The sequence below is a fragment of the Tauraco erythrolophus genome, chromosome 29 (genome assembly GCF_009769465.1).
Source record: "Tauraco erythrolophus isolate bTauEry1 chromosome 29, bTauEry1.pri, whole genome shotgun sequence".
NCBI classification, from domain to species: domain Eukaryota; kingdom Metazoa; phylum Chordata; class Aves; order Musophagiformes; family Musophagidae; genus Tauraco; species Tauraco erythrolophus.
In genome coordinates, this window is record NC_141493.1 from 5,068,648 (window position 1) to 5,090,810 (window position 22,163).

At 48.9% G+C, this 22,163-nt stretch overlaps 2 protein-coding genes across 8 annotated transcripts in view; both read left to right on the forward strand.

Moving 5' to 3' along the window:
- Positions 1–320: 320 nt before the first annotated feature.
- On the forward strand, positions 321–5,752 carry TMEM230 (transmembrane protein 230). Of its 4 annotated transcripts, none has more exons than XM_086628128.1 (4): positions 321–459; positions 2,992–3,119; positions 3,467–3,589; positions 4,468–5,752. In XM_086628128.1, exons 2-4 carry the CDS (start codon positions 3,021–3,023, stop codon positions 4,606–4,608), a joined length of 363 nt encoding a protein of 120 aa, XP_086484254.1. In that variant the 5' UTR covers positions 321–459; positions 2,992–3,020; the 3' UTR covers positions 4,609–5,752. The 4 variants fall into 4 exon arrangements, with proteins under 4 accessions (XP_086484254.1, XP_086484257.1, XP_086484256.1 ...); XM_086628131.1 differs by having other exon boundaries at positions 321–455; XM_086628130.1 differs by lacking the exon at positions 321–459 and adding an exon at positions 1,065–1,091.
- SLC23A2 (solute carrier family 23 member 2) overlaps positions 4,611–22,163 on the forward strand; it is a 68,281-nt gene continuing 50,728 nt past the window's right edge. The window contains exon 1 of one of the 4 annotated variants that reach the window (XM_086628127.1): positions 4,611–4,636. The gene's annotated coding sequence lies outside the window, so the exon portion shown is untranslated. Of the gene's footprint in view, positions 4,644–20,459; positions 20,508–22,163 lie in introns of those variants that run through there. The other 3 variants (XM_086628126.1, XM_086628124.1, XM_086628125.1) reach the window with 3 other exon arrangements.

Here is a 22,163-nt window from a genome sequence, read left to right on the forward strand (position 1 = left end):
TGTTACTATTGTTCCAGGTGCTGGCAATAATTTCCTGGCTATAGCTTGCCTGTCACACTTAGCCCTAACAGGGCTGTGCTGGGTCTCACCCTAATTACATCCAGCTCTTCCTTGGAAAACCAACTGGACGTGGAAGGACGCGCAGGAGCGATGCGTAGGAACACGCGGGCACACAACCCGCCGGCCAACCAGCCCCGAACCGCCGCGTTGGCCCCGGTGGGTCTGGCGCGACGCGGGCCTGGGCGAGCAGGACGTGGTCCGTGCCACCCTGCCCACGGGCGCTCTCATGCCAGCTGCTGACCCGGAGCGTGCGGCTGGCAATAACCCCGCGGAGCCGAGCCAGAAGAGGCTGCCATAACCTGGAAGGAAACGACGGCCATCGCGGATAAACTTCCTGGGTTGTTCCACGGGAGCCGCCGCAGCGGGAGAGATGGGTTTGGCCCGCAGCGCAGACAGTAGGTAACTGTCTCGGACTGGTTTCATGGCTGTTTTGAGGTGGGGGGTGCTGGGTGCCGCTCTGGGGGAGTTCCCAGGCATGGTGGGACCTTCCCGTTCAGCAGCACAGAGACCATTTTGGGTCTGGAGGAGGGGGGTGGGTGCGTTTATCGTGTTACGTGCGAGGTTTGAGCTCCTGAAAGGGCAAGAAATTACATCCCCCCTCCTTCCTCGTTCCTGCTGCTGGGCAGAGAGGTGGAAAAACATAGTGCTGGTTTTAGGGGATAACAGGGTTTTGGTTGGAAGTGCTGTGTTTGCGTTCACGGGCAAGCTCCCCAGGCAGGGCATGGTCTGGCTGTGCTTAAAATGGGACCACAGTGCTTCATGTTGGGAAACTGGAGTTGCAAACGTGATTCACTCTTTATTTGCCTCTGAAAGAGCACAGCACTGAGCTCGTTACTGGTTCTGAACCAGTGCACAGCGCCGGGGGGGAAGCTCGGTGAACTCGAACCTGACCCTTAAACATGAGTGTTTTATTTTTTGCATTTTTCCTTACCAGCAGCTTCCTTGTTGATAAGCGGGTAAAGGGAGGGGCAGGGTAACTTATGCGAGTGTAAATGGGAAATAATTCTTAGGAAGCCACGAGGAATAGCCTGGTGAATAGTGGGACAGTCAGTAAGAGCTACAGTACCTGAGAGTAAAATGGGGCAGAGTGAGGAAATCTGGCATATTTCAGATGTGCCGATTTCTTTTGGCTTCTTCCCCTCCTGCACATCCGCCCCCTGGGCAAGTGGGAGGCCTGGGGGGTGTCTGAGTGCTGTGACCTGGAATTGGGGGGGTGTAAGAAGCTGAGGATGAGTGTTACCACCGTGTAGGTGGGGGATATTTCCGTTATTCATGGGGCTAGAAATGTGTTTTGGCTGGGTGTGGGTTTTTCTACAGGAGAAAAAAAAAAAGGCAAAAAGTTCAAATTAAAGGTACAACTGTGGAGATTTATGATCAAGGGGTGTTGGGGTTTTTATAAAAGTCAAATTTACTGCAGGAGGAATGAACTGGCTGGAGAGGGACTTTTTACAAGGGTGTGTAGTGACAGGACACGGGGCAATGGCTTTAAAGAGGGGAGATTTAGATTAGATCTAAGGAAGAAATTTTTCACTCTGAGGGTGGTGAGGCACTGGAGCAGGTTGCCCAGAGAAGTTATAGATGCCCCATCCCTGGCAGTGTTCAAGGCCAGGCTGGATGAGGCTTTGGGCAACCTGGTGTAGTGGAGGGTGTCCCTGCCCATGGCAGGGGGGTTGGAACTGGATGGTCTTGAAGGTCCCTTCCAACCCAAACCAGTCTGTGATTCTATGATTCTATGAACCTGATGGCAGGGGACTGTGCCAGCAATTGGCAAGAGGGACACAAAGGATTTCAGTTCAAGTGGACACTAAGTATTTTGAGGAGATGCTGCTACCTTAGGTGCTAAATAGCGTTATGGAGAAAGCATCTTTGTCCCTCCCTGTTGGGATAGTTGGGATATGCCCTCTGTTTTCTTTGTTCCATGCTTTCTCAGAAAATAAAAAAGCTGTTGAAGCTGCGAAGCGTGGGAAGCCCATTTTCTGTGCCGCCTCTGCGAATCGTAGCCCTGGGCTGCGGCGCGGGTTCAAGGCTGGGGGTGAGCAGCCACCTAATGCCTAGGTGCTGCTGGGAGGAGTTATCTGTTAAATGGCTCTGCAGGGAGACAGGGATGTGTTGGCAGGCTGGGGCCAGGCTTCACCTCCTGAGAAGCTGGGCTCCACGGCAGAGGAGCAAGCTGGCTCTGCCCTTCTCCCCAGGGCTGGTGCCGCTGGCAGCAAAACCGCGGGGCCTGGCTTCATGGCACGGTGGAATTGCAGGGTATGGCTCTGGCGTCGCTCACTAAAGCTCTGCCCTGACCCTCGCAGCTACGCACACAAGTGACCCATGCTTTCCAGCTCCTCGCGGGTTTTTTGGTTACCTCATCCACTAATCACTCCATCCCCTTGTCATGTTCCCTCTGAGTCACGACTCGAGCTGTTTTGGGAATGACAGCTCCATTTCATTCTTGTTTTCAGTGGTTTGGTGGTTTTTTTTTTTTTGCAAAATGAATCTATTGCGAAATATCCGGCCGGGTGAAAAGCTGCTTTGTTTAGTTCTGGTTTGGGTTTATTTGCTAATGTCTCTATTTAGACATAGCTGGACCTCAGACTTCACCCTGCTGGAAGTGTGATCTTGCGAAACGAGAGCTGGTTTATACCTTTTTTTATATTCCATTCTGGAATTTCTATCTTGTTTCAAACACCAGTTCTACCTTAGTTTGACTTTGCTTTTAAGTAATGGCAAGCCCTGTTGCAGCTATATCCATGCTTTTGTATTTTAGGCTTAAATACAGGCTTTGTTAGAAAAGATTTGGTTTATGGAAAAGAACAAAGATGCCTTTTGGTTAGTACAGGCTTGATGCTTTTGTTTCTCTTAATCTTGATCCATGTCTCTCGAGCTCTATCATCCAGTTTGCTCTGATTTATTATTTTTTTTGCTATTCTCTTTCTTTTCCAGGTTCTAGCTGATGCCCAGGCTTCCTTGGAATGATGCCGTCTCGTACAAATCTGGCTGCTGGCATTCCCAGTAGCAAAGTCAAATATTCCAAGCTCTCCAGCACTGATGATGGATATATCGACCTGCAGGTAAAAAGTGGAGAAGGAAACATCTTGCTGCTGCTCTGACTGTAAACTTCTGGGAAAGGCTGCTGTGGCTTTGCACGTGCACAGGAGGCTGCTAATAGGGTCAGATTCATTTCTTTGGAGGGAGGTGAAAATCAGGGCAGATCTGGAAGCAGTGGGGGTAAATGCTGGCTCAGCTGGGTCTCCATGGGCAGGATTCCTCATGGAAGGGCTGTTGCAGAACCCTGGAGCAGAGCTGCTGCAACAGTCGGTCCCACGTCATCTCTGCTGTGGGATTTGCATCTCTGCCATGGTGGGAGGGGAACTGTGCCGAGTTAATCTGTTTAATATTTGGGGTATTTTCCATCCAGTTCAAGAAGAGCCCACCAAAAATCCCCTACAAGGCAATTGCACTGGCTATTGTGCTCTTCATGATTGGGACCTTCCTCATCATCATAGGAGCCCTCCTCTTGGCAGGATACATTAGCAAAGGCGTAAGTGGTTTGACTGCACTTCTGTTACGAGTTTTGCGTTGCTTGCCTGTTCCTCGAAGCCTGCCATGGCCCGTCACATTCAGTGTAGGAATTCAGAGCAAAAGGCCTGGAAGCACGGAAGCAATTCCGGCCGGTGTTTGCCGAGGGCCCTGTTTCTCTGGCGGCAGAGCCCTCTGTCTTGAGCAAGTGTGGAGCGTGTTCGTAGCTGGGTTGGAGATTTGCCAGGGAGGGTGAGTTCCTCTGTCCTACTGGGGTACAGTTTCATTTTAACGCTATGTCCCTATGGCTGTCGGCTGGAAAAACTCCATGCTGGGATCGTCACTCTTCTAGTGAAGATCTTCTGGTACCTGCTTCATAGGACACAGCACCACTTTCCTCATCTCTGCATTTATGATCCCTTGAAAGGGGATCTGTGGTTCGTAGTTGGCTTGGTGCTCCTCTCCGGCACGCTTCTCCTTTACCTTGTGCCGGATGGAATTGCTTTCCGATCGGCAGCTGCTGCTTATCGTGGCAGCAGCAGTGTTTGGGGCTGTATCTGAGGCAGTCCAGGCAGGCAGGAGAGCTGCTCTCAGCCACGCGGGCAGCACCCAGCCCGTGCTGGCAGTTTTTAACATGATCAGTGTTAGGAGGGGCCACCCCTCCTATCCGAAGTTCAGTTGAGGGTTTCCTGTAGCAAGGAGGAGACGCCAGGGAGATGACTTAGAGCTCAGCCTGAAGAAAACGGAGATGCTTCTGATTTACGATGTATTTTTATTTTTTGTCAGCTAGCCAGGCCTTAGGGATGAATAGCTGGGGAGGCAGGACTTGGGAAAAAGGAAAAACACCCTCCCCCTGATAGAGATCTCTTCTCACTGTGCTCACATATCTCTTCTCCGCAGGGAACGGACCGCGCTATCCCCGTGCTCATCATCGGGATCCTCGTGTTCCTCCCAGGCTTCTACCACCTGCGCATCGCGTACTACGCTTCCAAAGGCTACCGGGGCTATTCCTATGACGACATCCCGGATTTCGATGACTGAACAATGTCTGTAATCACGTTGTAATTAGGTTGGTGGTAAGAGCTGTTAGTTACCCTGGATATCAGAGGGGGGGCTGTAGGATTGTAGATGAAGTGTATCAGCCACAAGATGCCAGTTCCTGGTTTTGGGGTGTTGCAGGGTTTTTTTTAGGGGGTGGGGGGTGAGCAGGGGCTTGAACAAGGAATTGACCAAAAGGATTGCAACATTAGGTGGGAGGAACATGTAATTGACTGTGTTTTTCCTCTTTTGGTTACTTAATGCTGGTTGCTTGTAAGAAGTTGTTCTTGGGCAAGGCAATTCTAGCAGTTTTCCAAAAACAGATGAGCCAGTTTCAGCAGCAGAGATATTTGGGTTTTTTCCTATCTGTTTTTACAGAGTTTATTTTCATTTTCAGTGAGATCGTGGTTATCGTTGGGTTTACTTTTGCAGACAAACACCATAGTTAAGTTCTCCTTTTGCTCTCTGTCCATCAGAAATGCTTCCAATCTACTTGTCCTGTGCTTGCTGGGAGTAACAAAAGCCAGATGTGTACAAGAGGGGGAAAAGTGCACTTGCAAGAAATAATTTACACGTAGTGCATTTGCTACACAACTCCTCTTGTCGGACTGAGCAAGCTTATTTACTCAGCAAGCACATACTGCAGAAGCCAGTTGTTTCCTGTGCCACTGTTGCTTTTGGCAAAATCCACTTACCCTTTAAAAGGACTGTTGTTGGATTTTGCTTATTATTTTAAACAAACCAAATGGATACTGGGAGAAGAATTAGAATCTGGACCATGACTCAAGTGTCTAAATACCAAAAGTCTTGGTTTTGACTAGGATGGATATTGGAGACGCTTGAATTCCAGCTGTCTATATGTATATTTGGAATCACTTTGTCTTTGTTTAGGTAATATGCTGTGCGTAACTCCCTAGACCAGTAAAAAGAAAAAATCTCTGTATAGTTTGTACTGAACAAATCCCATTTGTATTGTTTTGCTAGGTTCAGTGATGTGTTATTCAGGGAAAATAGATTGGTAGCTCTATATTATGCGAAATAAAAACAGTCTGTCTCCTGAAGTGGGAATGACCTCAGTGTCCTGGAGAACAAGTATGTGCAAGTAGATGTATTTAATATGAATAAACTTCACTGTGTTCTGTGTAGAGATCATAAGCTTGTCTTTTTCACATTCACAGAGCTAAAAACTGTTCTGGGCAACCAGATTAAGGCTTTAGCTGAACCTGCTGTTTCCTCCTGCCTCCATTTGCTAATGTAGTCAGTGCAATCAGCATCAGGCTTTGCTGAGCCAGCAGCTTTGGAACAGCTCCATCTGCTCTCCGGGACCCTTGGCTGGCTTCAAGGCAGAGCTGAGATCACCCTCTCTGCAACAATCCAGGGTGCAGCAGGAAAACGTGTTTCTTCAGAAGGTCAGGATTGACTTTTTGAACCTCACATACAGTCCTTGTTAAATGTGCGAGGACCCCAGACTTCTAATTGCGTTGCTTCAGGGTCGAAATACCCAGTTGCTTTTGTTGTGCACCATAACAGGAGTCGTGTCTGGATATGACTTGTAGGCTGGTGCTGATACTCCAGAATTGTTGTCCAATGTGCCCCATGTGGACTGAAAGCTTTTGGAAGGAAGAGGGGCAGGTATCGCTGGTAGTGCAGAGCAGACCTTGGGAGGTGTTGAGGTGAGAACAGTGCTGGATGAAAGCCTTGCTCTGAAAGTACTCTGAAAATGGCCTTTTTCCTTCCTCCAGTGTTCTAGATTAAAACCAAAGTCTGACCCAAAATATTATTTTTTTTCTAAGCTACATCTCTTTCCTTGTTTGATTTAGCTGGTGTGCGTGTGCCCCAGTGCTCTGAGGAATAACCGATTGAATTCGGTCAACAATGGACTGCGGTCAACAGCTCGATGTCCAAGTGGAGGCCAGTGAGGAGTGACGTTCCTCAGGGGCTGGTGTTGGGGCTGGTGCTGTTGAACATCTTTGTGGGTGACACGGACAGTGGGATCGAGTGCACCCTCAGCGAGTTTGCTGATGACACCAACTGTGTGGGGTGGTGGACACGCTGGAGGGAAGGGATGCCGTCCAGAGGGACCTGGACAGGCTGGAGAGGTGGGTCTATGCGAACCTCATGAAGTTCAACAAGGCCAAGTGCAAGGTCCTGCACGTGGCTAGGGTAATCCCAAGCACAAGTACAGGCTGGGCAGGGAATGGATGGAGAGCAGCCCTGAGGAGAAGGACTTGGGGTGTTGGGTGATGAGAAGCTCACCATGAGCTGGCACAGTGCACTGGCAGCCCAGAAAGCCAACTGTGTCCTGGGCTGCACCCAAAGCAGCGTGGGCAGCAGGGCGAGGGAGGGGATTCTGCCCCTCTGCTCTGCTCTCCTGAGACCCCCCTGCAGTGCTGCCTTCAGCTCTGGGATCCCCAATATCAGAAGGACATGGAGCTGCTGGAGCGGGTCCAGAGGAGGCCACGGAGATGATGCGAGGGCTGGAGCACCTCTGCTATGGAGACTGTCTGGGAGAGTTGGGGCTGTTCAGCCTGGAGAAGAGAAGGCTCCAGGGAGACCTTCCAGCACCTTCCAGTGCCTAAAGGGGCTCCAGGAAAGCTGGAGAGGGGCTTTGGACAAGGGCGGGGAGTGACAGGACATGGGGCGATGGCTTTAAACTGAAAGAGGGGAGATTTCCATGAGATCTAAGGCAGAAATTCTTCCCTCTGAGGGTGCTGAGGCACTGGCACAGGTTGCCCAGAGAAGCTGTGGCTGCCCCATCCCTGGAAGTGTTCAAGGCCAGGTTGGATGAGGCTTTGGGCAACCTGGTGTAGTGGAGGGTGTTCCTGCCCATGGCAGGGGGGTTGGAACGAGATGATCTTTGAGGTCCCTTCCAACCCAAACCAGTCTATGATTCCATGAATTCAGGACCTCCCTTTCCATCTCCCAAGGCAACAGCTATGCATGTTCTCTCCCGCTCTGCTGTGTCACACCAGCCCTCACCCGTTTCACGTTCCCGACGCTGCTGGCCCCCGGGCCGATGGCAGCTCTGCTTCCCAGATATTGTCCTGTACCATTTGGCAGCAGCTGGAATGTGTCAATTAAAGTTGGGTCTGGCCAGGAGAGTGACTGCTGACGCACAACCATGAATCAGCCTCTCGTAGGGGATAAGAATGTGGGTTTGTTTGGGTTTTGGGATAGGGGAGAGGAAGTGGAAGGGAAGTTTAGATGGAAAAAGAAAAGGAGGAGGGAGAAGATGCTTTCGAGTGGGGCTGATAAGATGCAGAAAGTTGGGAAGCCTGGGTTGACTAAAGGATAAATAAATGTAGGGGACAGGAGAAGAACATGCTGACGTTTCTGGAGGAAAGGCAACAATTAATTTATTTTTTATTTGACAGAAGCAAAGTCCTCAGGCAGCACTGAGGATAAATAAGAACAGTCCTTGCCTCAGTGCTCGCAGGGCTGTCTGCAGGAGGGATGGCCGCAGGGAAATTTTCCTCTCTGCAGGGATTGTTTTGTGTCTGATTTGGAAGAAAGGAGACACTCCTAAGAAAGAAAAAAGGTGGGTTGACCACTGAAAAATGTAGATCCAGGTGACTACGTTTTGTGTGGACATATTGCATTCTAAGCATGGTTTTCCTCCAGAGTGTAAGTCTCTAGATGTTCAAATGTCTATTAATTGTCCAGCTGTAGTGTAGCTAATAGCCAGGGTTCAGTCTTCTCTTGCAAAACTGCATCAGTTTCCATTTATTTCAAGAAATTGGAAAATTTTACTGCAAACATTTTGTTTCTCCGGGGCTGGTCCGCACCGTAGCAGTGGTGCTGCTCTGGTGTAGGTTTGAGCAAATTGGTGCTGTCAACTCTTTTATTTCTTAAAACGTTCCGTAAGGGTGAAGCTTTCCTCCCAAACGGGGCTGTTGTTTCCGTGCCTCTGTGCTGATGTTACAACAGGATCTTTTTCATTTTCCTCCCACGCCTGCCACGCTGTGGACCTGCATATGCGATTTGCACAACTGGTTTGGCTCCTTTGCTGCCTTCCCTGAGCTCCCTGACGGCAGAGCTGGATCCTTCCCTTGACTCCGGGTGCCAGATGCTGCTGCCAAGCCCTGCACTTAATGGCTCTGCTCTTCAGTTCCCCTTCCGTAAAATCATGGGTGTTGTGGGATGGGGAGAACGGACTGACTCGCTGCAGTGGTGAGGGTAACAGGAAAATGCCTGGGAAGGAGCTTCTGGTTCTAGAGCAGGGCTGGAGTGACAAATAAGGCGCTGGCTGAACACCGGTGGATTAGGATAACACCAGACAGCTCTTTCCTTTATTGAGCATCACCCATTCTGGGCACTCGGCACGGCAGCTGTCGCGGAGGAAAAAATAGTCGGCGCTTGGTGGGGTATTAATATGCACAGGAGCTCAGGAGAAGGAACAGGCACCCAGATTCAGGCTTTCCTCTAGTCTGAGTGCTCGAATTCATGTGTCCCCAGTGATGTTGTTCTGCTGCTGTTGTGTGGCGTATTTATACGATTAACGTACTTCATGTAATACCGTAAAGTTGCTGGAAAGACATTTGGAAGCGTGATTCCAGAGTCCTCTGGCCTGAGCTGCCAGCAGCCCCAGAGAAATTCCCCCCAATATAGTATTTATAAAAGCAAAGACTCATTTGAGCAACGAAACTAGTGAAGGGTTTAGAGAACTTGTCCTTTGAGGAGCGGCTGAGGGAGCTGGGACTGGTCAGTCTGGAGAAGAGGAGGATCAGGGGGGACCTTCTTGCTCTCTACAATTACCTGAAAGGAAGTGGTAGGGAGATGGGGGTCAGTCTCTTCTCCCACGTTAGGAATGACAGGACGAGAGGGAATGGCCTCAAGTTACGCCAGGAGAAATCTAGGTCAGATATCAGGAAAAATTTCTTTACAGAGAGGGTTGTGAAGTATTGGAAGAGGCTGCCCAGGGAGGTGGTGGAGTCCCCATCCCTAGAGGTGTTTAGAAACCATGTGGATTTGGTGTTGAGGAACATGGTTTAGGGACCCTGACAGTGCAGGGTGAATGGTTGGACTTGATGATCTTGAGGGTCTCGGCCAACCAGATGATTCTATGATTCTATGATTTTAAGTAAATCTCTTGATTTTATTTTTTTGGACTGTCTGGAGTGAACAAAGCTAATGAAAGTTCCTGAGCATTGTCACATCAGAGGGAACTCCCCTTAAGTAGTCAAGCTGTCTGAAACATCGAGGTGAATAAACTGGGGGAACATACAAAGAGCAGTGGAGATGGTCTTGGGTAGCTACAGACATTAACTACAAGCCCTGGAAACTGGTGCTGGATTCAAAATGGCTCTTTCTCTGCTCCTCATTTGCAGTGGCCCATTGTTAATAGCACACCACGCTCCCTGAGGCAGAACGGGGGCTGTTCCTCTCCTCTCCAGGAGGCTCCTTACCACTATTGGTGGTGCAAATGCCACCAGCTGAGAGAGGTGGCCACCAGTGGCTCCTGGCTCGAAGATGCCATGTGTAATTACATTTCTAGCACTTCCCACAGCCAGTTTCCCTTGAGAAGGGAAGTCTGGCAGCAGACTTGTACTGAGCGGTGACGTTCAAGTGTAGAACTAAGGAGTCAGCCTGTGGCCCACAGGACCTCAGTGGGCTTCCAGGAGAGGCTTTACACCCAGAGACGCTGCAAAAAGCAATGCAGTGGTCTCTGCCAGCTCAGGCACTGGATAAAGCTGGGGACAGCGAGGGTTTGTAGCAAGCATCGCACCCAGCGCTGCATCTCTAAGGTCATGGCTCATGCCCTTTTGGGAGATCCTACAGAAGGAGGCCTGTAGGATCCTCTGTATCCTATGGTAAAAATAGGAGGGATGGAGATAAACTCAGCAGTGGAAAGGAGCAATAGGGAAAGCCAGAATTATCCAAAGCGTGGTGCAAATGGTTCTGATAAACCCTTGAAAGAAGAGGCAGAAGTTGTGCTTCTGCAGGTTGGTCGATGTGATGGCATGGTGAGGTGTTTCACCAGCCTGAAAGCTGCGTGTGTGAGCTTTGAGTCAAGCGAAGCCACAGCCCTGAAGGACTTATCACCCTGTCCCAGTCTCCCAGTTCCTCCTTGGTTTAACACTTGTGGAACCAGCAATGTTGTCGTTCTTACAGGCTGGTGATTTTTCACACCTGTCCACTCAGAGAAGCTTGCGAGGCGACACCATTCCCTCTACAGGGAGCTGCAGGCACTGCAGTCTGATCCTGGAAAAGGGGGTGTAAGTACTCCAGGTAGCAACTTTCCATGTGCTCTGCATGTTTCTTGGCATCGCTGTTGATCGTTCGCTGTGAGGTTCTCCCTGTGCTTGTGCTGATGGAGGTTCATGGGATGGGGAGAAGAGCAAAGCCCGTTGCTGGTCCTGCGGTGATGTTGCAAGAGGAAACTTTGAGTTTCTAATTCCTTGTTTGTCTTTTCTCAGCAGCGATTTGTATTTCCTCTTACTCTTTAGATAACCTCATCCTCATCCTGGCTGGATGTCGCACCGATTGTTCGCAGAGCGGGGTGGTTGTGAGGAGGCTGGGCTGGCTGGCAGGTTACTGATCTTAGTGCTGGAAATATTTTAGTAGAAGTTGTGTGAAATATCTGCAGAGAAGAGGGAGAGAGAATGTGATGACTCACTTGGATCATGCTGGCTATGACCCCCGTGCTATAAATACACCCATAAAGCAAATGCTTTGTTTGAACAAAACAGCACAATCTGCAACAGCATCTCCGGTGCTTTTCTGGTACCCGTCGTGCAGGAGCACTCGGAGCAGCCCCTGTGGTCGGGGTTTGCTTTGCTCCCATCAACTGCAATTAGCCAAATTCAGCAGCGTTTGCCCCTGAGGGGCTCAGTGCTGTACTGCTACTTCTACAGCAACGTGGATTTTGCTTGGCATGAACGATGATGTCAGAACCCCGCAGGGCAGGAAGAAATGACTTGGCACAACGGTTCTGTCCCTTCTAATCAGATTTGTGCTACACTCCACTTACGCCAGGGTCTAAACGAGTTTCTCCATGCTCTTTCCATACTCCTCCCCTTCATGCCTGGTCCTTAAAAGTCCCAAGCATCAGCCCATTCATACAACCACCTCTCACGTCTTCTGCCTCTCCCCAGACCACCTCTTAAGCTTTCTCCTGCCCTTGGGGTGTCTGGCCTGCTCTTCCCAGCAAGGTCTCTACCTGCAAAGCACCTCTGGGGCTCCTTGGCTGATCCTGCCTTTCCACTTGGCACTCTCCTCACTGCTGTACTCTGGAGCTGCAGCTCCTCAGTTTAGCAGGTAAGTGCAAATTTCCTGGCTCTCGGATCTCTCTCGCCTCCCAGCCACTGGCAGAGACCTTTGGTTTGCCTCTTCCAGCTCGGGGAAGTCAGCAATCCCAGCCTCGTTTTCTGCCTTCTCTACCTGGTGAAAAGAAACGTTCTTTGCCTTTTTCCCAGAGCTCCGCTTCCGTGCTGCGAGGCAGCTGGCGCGCTGCTGCGTGACATGCGGATGTGCGGGTCCACAGAGTTTCCTTTCTCCTTCCTTAGTACACAGGCAGCTTGAGGTTTTTAGGAATGCCGGATTGAGCTAAAAATAGTCGAGACAGTTCAGTGGGCCACGACAGATTCCTCCCTCCTGAGAGAACCAGCTTTGTTCTGACATGGAGCCAAGGGTCAAGGAAAAAAAATATCTTGGGAAAAAAAAAAAAGCTTAATTGTGGATTAGAAATGGTTGTTTCCAAACGATTTCACTGACTGTTCTGCTTCTCCAGGCTCAGGCAGACTTTGGTTTGTGCTGGTGAGGTACTTGTTACCTTGAGGCCTTCCGTGCTTTCACCTGTTTGTAGGAAGGTATTAAGAAATTTACTTTAATTGGAAGTAAGGCAACTATCAGGAGGTCTTTTTTGTGGCCTGCACAGGCAGAGCTTACTTATAACAAGAATCAGGAAGCAAATGTTTCCTTCCTGTACACCGTACTTCTGTTGGATGCTGAGCCCTGGTGCTGTCCTCCATCTCTGGCTGCTCTTGGAGCTTCCCTCTGACAGAAACACAGACCTTTGAGATTCATATGTCACTTTTCCAGTCCCGCTGCAGTTACAGTAAGGAACAAAATTGCGATTAATCTTCTTTGAGAGGACTTTTTCTGCTCCTGTGAAATAGCAGTTTTGGCACTGAAAGCATAATTTCTGCGGAGGGAATCACCATTTCAGCCTGGGCTCCTGAAACGAAGGAAAAAAAAAATATCCACTAGTCACCACTAATTAATTTTATTTTGAAATATTTACTTGGACTGAAGTAGTAGCTGCTCTTAAGTCTTTAAAGGATTAGCTGCCTGCTAGTCTTTCGTGCCTGCAACCATTTATTTAAGCTGCTGCTGCAAATCATGCTGTTAACCTGTCATGCAAGGCTTTAACCTCTTTCCTTGTCAGTGGGAAATGCGTGGTACACACGGTCGTGCTGACGTGATACTGGGAAGTTAATACATCCACAGTCAGATCTTCTGGGTTCTTTCCCTGGCATGAAAAGCTTCTTGAAGGAGGAAAAAAGAAGATAAATATAATAATAATTGGCTATTTTAGAATATTGCAAAGCCTAATAAGGGGGCTGTAAAAAGTTTAGGGAACATGACATGTTTGCAAGTGCATCCTACCCCCTGCCTCTGTGCTTTTCCATGTGCTGTTACCAGGGCAAATAATTCCTCTCCCCACTGCTGACCTGTCAGATAGGATGCAGCATTTCCATTCCGCTCCATCCTGATGTTCGCTTGCGTGTGTCGTACCGTGTTGCATCATGTTTAACACAAGGAGTGTTAAAAACCCAGCTGCCAGGGCAGGGTTTGCTCACGCAAGAGCATCAGTTTGTGAGCTGAAACCCATGTTTAGCAAAGGAAATGTCAGGCAGATCTAGAAAGAATCCTTGAAGAAAGCTGAGATCTCACCTCAGCAAGGATTATTTCTTACTCCTACACATGGAGTGTATTTATTGTAAAAGGGAAAGATATCAGGTCTCAAATACTAACTGGCATCACAAAACAATTTTCTAGCAATTGTTTTCATTAATATTAGAAAAAGCCTACCAGCTCGTATAATATTCGTTTTTCTTGTCTCAACTCTTAACAGTTCACGTCGCAGCATGACTTCTTCCCTGCTATTTTGAGTGGTTCTTTTCCAGACAAATGTCTTATTTTCTCTGGATTTGATATTGCAGGTCAAGTGAATCCTCCCTGCGTTCTATTGCATGAGAACAGAGGCAGGATTGTAACACAGCCAGTTGAAATGTATGCCTGAAAACAGGCCAGTGGATGATCTCCAACTTCAAACACAAAAAATGTATTTGTAAAGGTTTCTTTTTGTTGGGTGACCGCATTTCAAATTGCTGAGAAGACACTTCAAAGTTCAACTTACAAACGGCTCATGTTTTAATCCTCCCCACAAAACAAAGGAGACTATCTTTGACTCGCTCCGCAGTCGGCTGGGACACTGAACGCTGGAGGCTGGCAGCATGCCCCACTCCTGGGAGTTTATCATCCCTTCAGCAGGGTCAGTGCACCAGGATGCTGTCCTGATCCAGTGCTTCCCATCCTGCCAACGGGGCATGGTCCCAGGAGGGAGTTAAGAGCAGGTGCACATCCCTTCTCCCATCTCTGCTGTAGGGAAAATAGTTTAACAGTGGCAAGATGGGCCAGGGCTTGCAAGAATGCTTCGGTGACACTGTATTGGACTGTTTGGCACTAGTTAATGAGTAGTGGAGAGGTGGCACTTCAGGCAGGGAAGGAGTTAACAAAACGAAGGGCGATGTGGGGGGAGAAGCTGGAGATCGTTGTTCCAGGCTCTGCTGTGGATTTTCTTTTCATCCTTTCATCTCTGAGTCTTGGCTCTCCTCATAAAAGGGGCTGCTAGTCCTTCCTTTTCCCAGTCTTGTTTAGACTGTGAGCCTTTCAAGGCAGGGGCTGTACCTTACCCTGCGTGCAGCGGCACAGTGGGAAGGCTCTGTCCATAGGGAACTATAAATAGGGAGCCCATCCAGCCCTGTGGCATCCACGCTTGCGTGAACTGCCTGGTTTGCACTCCTGTGACAAGTGTGAGTTCAGCTGTTGGGGAAAGAAGGAACTGAGAGGTTTTGCCACAGACAGTTTCCAGCTCTCCATTTGCCCATTGAGCTTCGGTTTGGACCCAGTTCTCCCTCCTCTCTCAGAGCTGTTCTTTTTTTCCAGCTGTGTGTGAGTGACAATTCCCGGTGTCTCCCCAGCATGATTCGGACAGTTCTTCAGAAGTAGCTTTGTAGAGGGCTTGTTGTGGTGCTGCCTGTTTTGATCTTTAACTCGTGCCACAGCATCATACTCATTTATTTTTTTTCTCTCTTGCCACTTGCTAGAGGAGGTTGATTCTGCAGCAATTGTTTTTCTACCGTTCCTGACATCACTGTGTGGTTTTGTTGCTATATGTCCACATGAGGAATTAAATGAGTCACGGGGAGACAGCAGACAAAAGTAATGACAACTTCCACGACTGTCCTTCCCCTCTGAGCACATTGTGGATGTTCTTTCAGAGTTGCTTACAAGTGGGTTCAAGCAACAAAAGGTTAAAACAGATTGTCTCTCTGCTACCACTTCTCTGCTGAGATATGAGTAAGCAGCCACGAAGGTGCTGCTGCCTGTTCCTTGCAAAGGAAAGGACCTTCACTTGAACTCCCAGTGGAGGTGGCTTAAGAAAACTTGGTTTAGTCTGTGCTACAAAAGTCCTCTAATGGACCTAAAAATTTGTCATGCACCATGTCCACACCCTTTTGGAAGCAGATTAAGTGGAAATAAGTTGCTCTGGTCCTGCCTACACACATCTGTCAACAGAAGCTGCCATTGATTGCCACAGCTTTGAACAACAGCCGCACAGTGGCAAAACCCAGTTTGTGTCCTGCTTGGAGACATCTCTCCAGATGACATAGGCTTCATCCGATGGCGAGCTGCAAGCAAAACGCCAGTGTGAATGTGCACCAGCAAAGCAAAACTGTCAGGAGCTGTCGGCCACAGGCTCTTGCAGTGCCTCTTCTGCTGCCACAACATCTCAGAGTCAGGTGTGGCTCCAGCGATTCAGCAGTATTGGCAACCGGGACCTGGCAGAAAAAGAGAGCAGGGAGGATGAGTGCACGCTGTTTGCCTGGCCCTCTCCTGCTCTCCCACGCTTCCCAAGACGTAAGGACTCTCCCTTGGCTAGTTTCAGGGGCTGTGCTTTTGAAAAGAGGACTGGGAATGAACTCTGAGAGGTGACTAAGCCCATCTCCTCCTTCCTCTGCCAAACACAGGTCTCACTTCTGGCTCAGCAAGTTAAATCACATCTATTTGGTAGAGCCCCTGAGGTACCAGATGTAACAGCATCAAGAAAATTAGCTTCTCATGCAAAGCACGAGCTGTCCAGTTGAGCTAGTGTTACTGTAAGCGTTCTTTATTACTCTTCCTTCCCTGAATTCACCGATAACCTTTGGATGAATACCATGTGGTCTGAGTAACCCTATAGCAAGAAGCACAGGAAGCTGTTGTAGGTTGGTTGTGCTGTGCTGGCTGCCAGAATCTGGTCTCCATTTACAAAATATTTTGCATATGCAAAGGTGAAGGAAGGTCTCCTCTCTCCAAACGCTACCAGAGGTAAAACCATCTTGATACAAACAGCAGGAATCCAACAATTCTGCAACTACGCAGATTTTTTTTTCCCCTCCTACTCACCTATTGATTTATTATGCGAATTCAAGCAACTGTAACTTTGCAACCCCTGCTATTTATCTCTCTATATAGCAAGCACAGCAGTACATCTGCCTCTTGGATCGCTGACTGAAGCCTCAGTAATTTGAGTACTTGGATCAAAGTAGTCTGAGATCCTTGGACTAAAAGCCTTATTTGCTATTAAGAGCACTTTGCACTAATTAAACTTCATAAAATTCTTCCTGGGGCTTCCTACCTCGGTTTTGCAGATGACAAAACTGAGGATTTAACTCACATGACTGACCTGGAAGCATGTCGTTCAGTTTTAGAAATAGTTCTTAGAAAGAAATCATTTTTTGCTAACTTTCCATATAAATGGGAAGGGGGAAGGAAACAGCAACCAAGTCATGACTGTCCCCAAGGTAAACTATAAATTTATGTAGGTCAAGGAACCTCAAGTGGTGTTTTCCACTAGGTGGTGGTAGACAGCATTTTTTAAGAAGGGTTATTCACTCTTGCTTCCTTTACCTTACAGAATAGAAACTCAAGGTCTGCCCAGTTCAGCATTCTCTTCTCCTTACAGTTACTACTCCGTATTTCAGAGGAAGAAGTGAAAATGTCACTGCTGGGGAGTTGCTAACTCTTTTCGCCTTTTCTTGAAGAGTTTTCTTTCACCTCCTAGGCAGCTGTTGAAATACCAGGGGTTTAATTTTTACTTTGTATAATCCAGTAAAAGATACTCCTGTTATCCATATACATGCGTGCCAGGTTGTTCTTAGCTTCTGAACTCCATCTGTGGGATTCACATAAAATATTGTTAATCTGATGTGAGGCAAACAATTTTTTTATTTCTGTGTTTTATATTGTTAAAAAAAAAACACACCACACCCCAAAACAACAACAAACCAAAACCACACCAAGAAAACAAGATAGGGAATTGGAAATGAGCTATGGATCCCAGACCCAAACCAATCATCCCTAGATATAACTGGATGTGAAGTTTTGATTTGGTCTTTTGGAGATCCTGTACTCAGATCAATGATTCATGTCCCGATTGAGACAACAGTTTGGTTTAAAATGGAAATTTTGCGTAAACAGAAGAGATGCCAGCCAAAAACATTTCAGTGTTTAAATTTATGCTGGTAACGTACGTGCTGCATCTCAACAGAACCCTGACCTTCTGTAGCCCTGTCCTTACCATTTTATTTGCACAAAGCCATGAAGAAACAAACAACAAAAAAGCTGGCATGCTTGGAGAACGTATTCATTAAAGGTTACTTCAGACTATCGCAATAATAACGCATTTTCTGGCTGCTGAGAAGGACACGCGGCCCAGGCTAACGGCTCGACTGTCCCACAGCAATATCTCCTTCTGGAGACTTCCAGATCCACGTAGGCACAACCTCACCACAAAATCAAGTCCTCACTTGCACGCTGGCGGGGAGACGTTGCAGCGATTCAGGCTGGCAAATATCACAAAGTGCAATTTGCTCCTGTGCTTTCTAATTTACTACTGTGATTACATTAAGACTATAATATATATCTGGTATTATGAAAGGAAGAATAATGACTGATTAGTACAGAGGCAGGAATTGGGACTCCAGGACTGTAGTCTTACCTGAAGAAAGTCAGTGCTACGGGTATTTAAGCAAGTTAGGGCAATTACAGGAGGAATTCAGGCTATATATTTTTGATGGATGGGTATTTCATAATGGTTTAACTGGGAAGACTGGCATAAGCCTTCTATTGTGACTAATTATCTGGGTGCAGCAACAACTCACCTGTTCAGGTGAATCCTTGAGTGAGCTTTGAGGAGCTCAGTTAATCTCCTAGATTAGCTGTAGCAAAGAAAAGAAAACAACAAAGGGAAGGTGTCTCCTTTAGGATCTCAAAGGTCTGCACACTAAATGATTAAGGACTGCTAATTTCTCTTAATAATAGCATTGTTATGAAGGACAGGCACATGCACATCCTGCCTCTCTGATTCTTCCAGCTTTTTTATGGTCCTGTGAATCATTCAGGCAGAAAGTGACTGAATGTTTCTATAAATACGTCATAGTTGTTCTACATTGTAATAACAGAAATTATATATGCCAATAATCCCAGTAAAATCATTTTTACTTCTACAGCAGGACAGTGTGACAGCATAAAATGGGCTCTGGCTCCCTGAATGAGTAAAATGCCAGGGCATTTTCTGAAACTTTACAGCACGGAAGGCCACCTGGAAGGTAATTTATCTGTTGAGGAGGAACAAAGGGCTGAAAAATTCTTTGCTGGGGTCGAGCCCAAGGTTCCTAGGGTGTCTAGCTATGTCAAATTCAATTCTTGGAGCACTAAATCCACCTTTATCATCTTTCCCCTGCTTGTCCTTGGGATTATCATGACCCCAAGGTCTCTTTATCTGTTAAATTTCAATCTGACTGATGCACATGTCTGAACTTCCCACTCGCAGATCCCTTGCCGTATTACCTGTATTTCACTCTGCCATTTTCCACCAGGGAAGGGCAGTTTAGAAAATTACAACACTTAAGAAAATAAAACAATAAAGCTGTGTCATTGCCAACGATTTCTGAACACAGGAAGTCCACGTAGAGAGACTGCATCACTGAATACGTACGATCCATCTTCCCGTACAAACTTCTGTCGGTGGCCAAATTGCTGCAGTCTCAATCTTGCATTACTAAAATGTCCCTTACATCACAGCTCCGTGCTCCTCTACTCTAACAAACAAAGGCTATTAACATTTAAAGGCTGCACTAACTCTATGTATATATTTGGGATAAGGCCAGGTATTGAATAATGCTAAGGGATCGATATTCATCATCCAGAGCCGCAGGAGAGGTGCGTTGTGACTTACCCGTGTCCTATACAGTTCTCCATATGGTTTACTTGAAAGCCTTTTAGAGGCTTAGGGGAGTATCGCAGCGAATGTGGAAAAAATGTTGCATGAGGATAAGAACAACAAATGCTCCAGAGGCCTTGTAGGGTCTATGGTCTTAAAATAAGCTCCTGGGTTTTAATGGGATCTGATGAAACCCTCTTTATAGAGGCAGCAGGATGGACGGGGTCAGACAGCTGGCGAAGAAATACGGGTAAACGCTCTTGGGAGCCCAACTCTGTGCAAACAGCGACTTTTAAGGCGAAGACCTGAAAGATCGACAAAGAATTGCGGGTCTGGGTAAAACGATGCGATGGATTACAATTAGTGTCACCAGTCGGGGAGCACAGGCTTTCCCATCGACTCCCAGCTCCGAGGCACCTTAATCAAATAACGAAGGGGGCTGGTGGGGGAGAAGGCTCAGCATCAGTCGATACTATCTCAAGGACACCTCCTCTAAATCGGCAGGCTCGGCTTTGCAGCACGGTTTTGTTGAGGGGAGAAAGGTGGAAATTACTGGAGGTGGCTTCTCCCAGAAAAGCATCGAGCGGCACAAGGTTTTGCGAGGCGGCTGTCGGAGTGTCCGAGAACTGCACCTACTGGAAAGGGCAGAAACCAAATTAAAGCAAGTTGAGGTTATCCAAAGCTAATTCCAAACAATTAGGAATTTCAGGGTTTGCCAAGAGGGATGCGAGAGGCAGCGTCCGTCTTTGGTGCGGGGTATGGAAGCGGCAGATGTCTGCAAACACCCCGCTCCATGCACCGGGGGGGATCCTGTCAGATTTGCCCCATCCTCTCAGCCAGAAAACTCTGGAATTCAACCTCCGGATTCTGAGGGAGACTTTAGGAAGGGGGATCTGTGTGTGTGCTGGAGGTGTCCTCTTTGGGAGGGCTCAGCTTCCTTTGCCTTCCTCTTTCCCCCCATCCCCATGCCCCCAACCAAGGCTCATTCTCCTATTATTAAAAAATAAATCGATTTTTCCTTAAAAAAACCCCAAACCAAGCCCCAGAACGGGCCAGGGCTGAGGGCTGCCTGCGGTGACACCCGGCGAGCGCCATTTTCCCCGCGGCTGGGGACGGACCCCCGGGCCCGAAGCACCCCGCGGGGAACGGAGCCCCTCGGAGCGGCTTCGAGCCCCGCCGCGGGGCCGGGAGCGCCCCTCGGCCCGCCCGGGCGCTCCGCCCGCCCGGCGCTGCCATGGCCGCCGCGCTCTGAGGGGAGACGGGCGGGCGCCATCTTGGCGGGGCGGAGCGCGGCCGGGCCCGCCCCGAGCTCTGCCCGCCGGGGCGGCCCCGGCCCCGCCGCACTCGCTGCTGCCGACCGAGCGGAGCCGCAGCCCCGAGCGCCATTGCCGCCCTCAGCCCGCTATGGCAGGTGAGCTCGTCCTTCTCCTCCTCCTCCTGCGGCGGGCACGGCGCTGCCGCTCGCCCGCCCTGAGGGAGCAGCCGCGCCGCCGCCTCCCCCGCGGCGCTCTCCCCTGAGCCCGCCGCGGTCGTTGCTCTCGCCTCCCGCTGCTGTCACCTCCATCCCGGCCCCGCGCCGCCGCCTGCGAGCCGCCCTCCATCCCCAAACACGCGGGGATCGCCCCTTCCTCCTCGCGGGGAGGCGAGTCGGGGCTCCCCGCAGCCTCCACCATGTTGCCCGGCCGCGATTCACCTCGGCCGCGCGGCTCCTGCGCCCTCCGTGCCTCTCCTCAGCCCCGTTTTGCTTCATATTTACGTTTTAAACTCCTCCGCCTTCTCCGTGCCGGTGTTTGCGGCTTCGGCATCGCCGCCAGCCCGTGCTGGGCGGCGGGGAAGGGGCGCCCACCTGGGGCACGGCCCGGGCGGCCGCGGCGGGCACCTGCGGCGGGACCGCGGGGCAGCGGCACCGCGGGCCGGACCCGCGGGGGCGGCGGGTGGTGTTTTCGCTGTGCCAGTCAGCTCATCTATTTCTTTAATTATTTTTTTTTTCCCCCTTTAATCTGAAACAAAATGGGTGGCGGAGTCGTAAGCTCGCAGATGGGATGGAGAAACGCAGGTTAATTCTGGTCCCGAAGGGGTGGCCGCGCTTCCTTGTCTGATCCCCTCCTCGTGATACGCTTTGAGGGTGGCTTTTTTTTTTTTCCTTTTTATTTAATTGTTTGCTTTTTTGCTTTTGTTTTTTTTTTTTTTTTTTTTCCCCAGTGCGGATCGAGGCAGTAAATATTTGGAAATATTTCTGTGTTCTGCTTTTGACTTGCGAGCCCCGTTTGGTATCGTGGGTGGTTTTCTTTTGTTTTAAGGTACATTTTGGGTAGAAATAAGTGATGTAGGTAGCGCAGAAAAATGCGCAGACAAAGCTTGTTTGAAAGCCTTCGATTAGGTTTCCTTACTTAACTGCATTTCTGTTGTTAGTGGGTTTTTGCCTTTTTTCGTAAAAGATGGGAATGCAGGCAAAGGCTTGTACAGTTTCATTCCCATCCTGTTATTTTGGAGCCCTCAGTGTCATTTTGTGGACTGAAAAGCCAAATGGTCTACACGCTGTGGGGTCCCACGCAGCATCCCTCAACCTCGCCAGGTGAGAGCTGACCCCGAAAAGGAGCTGGAGGCAGAGCCCGTGGAAGATTCTGGCAGGAAAAGGAAATCCCCAGATGTATTTAAGACACGGTGAAGACCTCCTGTTGATTTTTTCCATCTTATCGTTTGCTTCATGCAGCTGACTCCCTTAGTATGAATTCAGTGCCAGGTAAATGCTGTTGAACTTGACCAGCTGAAATAAAAACACCAAATGTTCTTGTTTTCACAAGGAGCTTTATATATCTGAGCATCCTCACTGCAGCGCAGCGCTGCCATACTTGAGCAAGCTTTAAGTTAACCAGTTTAAGCTTAAAAAAAAGCCGTTTTGGGTAGTGGTTTTAGTAGCAGCCGGAGTTTGATGCAGGCTGTAAAACCTAATGGAGAAGCAGAACAAATACTGGAGCAATCAGCTACTGATGCTGCCAGAGTGAGGCTTAACACACCTTGATCTGCCTGGCGATTTCACTATAGATAAAGGATTATTGCAACAAGT

What these genes read in the sequence shown, in the direction of transcription:
- TMEM230 (XM_086628128.1), top strand. Translation starts at nt 3,021, where the DNA reads ATGATGCCGTCTCGTACAAATCTGGCTGCTGGCATTCCCAGTAGCAAA. An exon ending in ATGGATATATCGACCTGCAG is followed by an intron (nt 3,120 to 3,466) that starts GTAAAAAGTGGA and finishes TTTTCCATCCAG; the next exon opens with TTCAAGAAGAGCCCACCAAA. An exon ending in CAGGATACATTAGCAAAGGC is followed by an intron (nt 3,590 to 4,467) that starts GTAAGTGGTTTG and finishes TCTTCTCCGCAG; the next exon opens with GGAACGGACCGCGCTATCCC.